At 35.4% G+C, this 3714-nt stretch overlaps 1 protein-coding gene across 5 annotated transcripts in view; it reads left to right on the top strand.

Moving 5' to 3' along the window:
* Positions 1-3714, top strand: part of LOC107661465 (ELKS/Rab6-interacting/CAST family member 1-like) — a 35021-nt gene that overhangs the window by 29356 nt on the left and 1951 nt on the right. For all 5 annotated transcript variants that reach the window (XM_016451066.1, XM_016451067.1, XM_016451063.1 and 2 more), the window contains one exon: positions 2597-2761. Coding sequence is in view for 3 of the 5 variants with exons in the window: in XM_016451067.1 (XP_016306553.1) it covers positions 2597-2650 (54 nt within the window). In the remaining 2 variants the exon portion in view is untranslated. The remainder of the gene's footprint in view (positions 1-2596; positions 2762-3714) is intronic.

Below are 3714 nucleotides of genomic sequence, written 5' to 3'. Positions count from 1 at the left end.
GTTAAAGGGACAGTCCACCCCAAAATGAAAATCCTGTCATTATTTACTCACTCTCATGACGTCCCAAATCCATAAATAACATGAGGAAATGATGACAGCATGTTCATTTTTGGGTGAACTGTTCCTTTATAATTGTTACGCTCGTCAGCTTTTTTATTTAGTGGAAATTCAATATGGCTGAATATGAAATAATTGTACCATTGCTGTATTTTGCTTATCACATATACATTAAAGCTTAATCTTAACAGCAAGCCAAAGAAAGACAAATTGGAGGTGTGGTCAGTTTCTTTTCATTACTTGTTAATAAAATATTCATACTAGAAACTGAATTGGAAATGGATGCTCGGTCGTCCATTTCCATTGCAGTCACGTCGTCGTAATTGAAATGAAGCTGCCCTCATCTTCAACGCAGACGCCATCATTTCCTTTTACTGCCTTCATATTGATCATAACTTCTCAACCCTATGGATTTCTATTATTCATGACTGTAGAAATCGCCCCTAAGCAAAGATCCAGGATCGGTTTCCTTTAAACCTCATAATTCAGCATTTCACATTGACGCGCTGAAAGCTGATCTTGCCTCTGTGCTTACGGGTCGCTTCTACCTGGATAAAAACGCATACTAACCTGATTTTTTTTCCCATGCTGCACTTGGCTAAAACCCTGCCATCTCTTAACCAATAGGATGATGAGGAGGGCATTTGGGCATAGCCTCACTGGCAGCCATTTTGTTTTAGAAGGGTGAGCATTTCTTTGATGGACATGTAAAAGCCAATCTCAGCTGCCCTGTTCCTCCCCATGTGACATCAAACCCTGCCTGTCTCGCTGTGCCTGTTTGAGATTATTGGCTATGTCACCGCAGTGCAAACAAGCTTTCCAGTGGGATGTTTTATTAACAAAGAACTTTTCATATTGTTTTGATATAAAACCTACACGCATATAACTCGTTTAGAAATGCACTGCTATGAAATAGTCTACAATCTCATTTCTCCTGGTTTTGATTTTCCACCTTTTGAAGCCTGTTAGCTCTTTGTATGTTTTTGTGGTTAAACATAATCCCAGATGGTGCATTAAGACTGTATTTCCCACATTCGCTCTCACCAGATTCAAATCCTTTTCTACAGCAACAAAATCATTTTTAAACATGCTGATAAACAATTTTTAATTTGCAGGTTTACAAAATCATAAAATTTCCCAATAACTTAGTTACATTATTTACTTTCCATTACAGTACATGTATAATATAGCTAATAGACAGGATACAAATAACATACAAAATTAAATTTGTATGTGAATTTTTAATAAAAATGTCAAGTACAAAGTTAAATATCCAATATAATAAATAATGTGCATAGACAGTGAGGGTTGAGGCCACATTGAGAATCTGAGATTCGAAATCTAATTTAAATCTGGAAAAATCAAAGAAAGTTTAAGCATTTGTTATATAGAACATCCTAAATATTAAAAAATTCTGAAATTATAGACTCCAAAATTCAAATGTTTGGGACATTTCTTTGTTGAAAGTACATGTACTGTAAAATAAAGTGTAACCAATATTTCTATTTCATATAAATCCTTTCTATTCATCAAAGAATCACCAAAAAATATCAGTTTTCACAAAAATATTAAGTAGCACAACTGTTTTCAACACTGATAATAAAAATGTTTCTTGAGCAGCAAATCAGCATCTTAGAATGATTTCTGAAGGATCATGTGACACTGAAGACTGGAGTAATGATGCTGAAAATTCAGCTTTGATCACAGGAATAAATTACATTTTAAAATATATTCAAGTAGAAAGCACCTATTTTAAATTATATTAATATTTCACAATATTACTGATTTTACTTTATTTTTATCAGATAAATACAGCATTGGTGACTTCTTGCAAATGCATTAAAAAATCATTCTGACGTTAAACTTTGGACTAGTATATTACAATTCAATTATGATAGTAAAAAATGCTAGTATTAACCAGGGATGCTCATTTTGATTTGATTTCCTGACCAATAGCTCAAGCATGTCAACCCTTCTTTAACCGTGTGTTTTCATTTTTTTAATGAATTAAAAAAGAATGACTTCCAAACCCAAAATGCAGCCATTATTATTAAATATATCCATTTGAGTTAGTCTAGCTAGAGGAAATTACTGCACGGCAGTTTGCTGTCAGTTTACAGAAACATCAACTAAAAAGGAAGACTCATTAATGTTTATCAGTATTTAACGAAACCAATGTTCATTGGAAGCTAAGCATGACCCAGAATGAGAAAAGTAAAATCACATTAAGATGACAATGCTTGCTGCACCACCAGGATGATTCCTTATAAGAGTCCTCCTACAACAAAAACGGTCACAATAATATAATGAATTTTCACTGTTTTGGGTACTGTCTTGTGTCGTCTCGTCATGTCTAAAAAGCATGTGTTTGCATGCCAGTATATCTTGTGTCTTTTAAAAGCATCGTGCTGATAGAAATGATGTGCTTGCAGTGAACAATATCAACCCCAGCAAGCTAAAGTTTGCAAATGCATGAGAACAGACTGTCTGTTTCCCATAATCCTCTGCGTGTGGTAGTAACAGTGTGTCTGCTCTGTAGATAAGATCTGGGCGGAAAGCTATAGTGCACAGGAGCTCTACACCGGCCACCTGATTATCCCATACAACCACCCCAAACCCCTTTACTTACACAATCAACTCAGCCCACATCTCATCACACCAGTTACCCAGGACCCACCGCCAGAGACCACACACATTCTCACAGGTAACAGTTACATGTTTGTGCATGTCAAAGCTTTTCAAAGTACTTTCAAAGAATTTTCTAGGTGTGCATAAATAAGCAAATCATGAATTTTTATGTAATGGCTTCTAACTACTGAAACTCATTTCTGTCATATAAAACAAAAAATAAAAACAATAATGATTTAATTTACATTTAGTCATTTAGCAGATGCTTTTATCCAAAGCAACTTGCAAATGAGAACAATAGAAGCAATCATAACCAACAAAAGAGCAATAATATGTAAGTGCTGTAACAAGTCTCAGTTAGCCTAACGCAGTATATGCAGCAAGGGTTTTTTATAATAAATAAAAAGAAAACAAGTAGTAAGAATAGAATAGAAAGTAGTAAGAATTTTATTTTAAAGGGGTCATATGATGTTGCTAAAAAGAACATTATTTTGTGTATTTGGTGTAATGAAATGTGTTTATGTGGTTTAAGGATAAAAAAACACATTATTTCCCACATACTGTACATTATTGCTTCTCCTCTATGAACTGCGGCCTTTCTGAAACGCGTCGATTTTTACAAAGCTCATCGGTCTGAAAAGCGAGGTGTGCTCTGATTGGCCAGCTATCCAGTGCGTTGTGATTGGCCGAATACCTCAAACGTGTGACGGAAATGTTACGCCCCTTGCCATACTGTGATGCCCTGTCCGGCCGGAGCGACGAAACAAAAACATTAAAACCCATTATAAACGAGGCATTTGTTGCATCCAATGGGGACATAACTACAGATTATAATGACTTATACTGTCTTTTTACGCGTTGCATCACACAGCGTAAACATAAAACCATGTCTGCATTTGTGATCGGAGAAATGACAAACAACAAGCGCTACTCTACACTGCTCAAAACTCGCGTTTGAATCATCAGTAGCAAATCCTTTAAATATGAAAACGTACTTACAGTCTGTGAGTCAGAACAGCCGACATTGTA

The sequence above is a fragment of the Sinocyclocheilus anshuiensis genome, unplaced genomic scaffold (genome assembly GCF_001515605.1).
Source record: "Sinocyclocheilus anshuiensis isolate Anshui unplaced genomic scaffold, SAMN03320099.WGS_v1.1 scaffold491, whole genome shotgun sequence".
NCBI classification, from domain to species: domain Eukaryota; kingdom Metazoa; phylum Chordata; class Actinopteri; order Cypriniformes; family Cyprinidae; genus Sinocyclocheilus; species Sinocyclocheilus anshuiensis.
The sequence above is the reverse complement of the archived record's forward strand: the minus strand, read 5'-3'. Positions and strand labels throughout refer to the sequence as shown.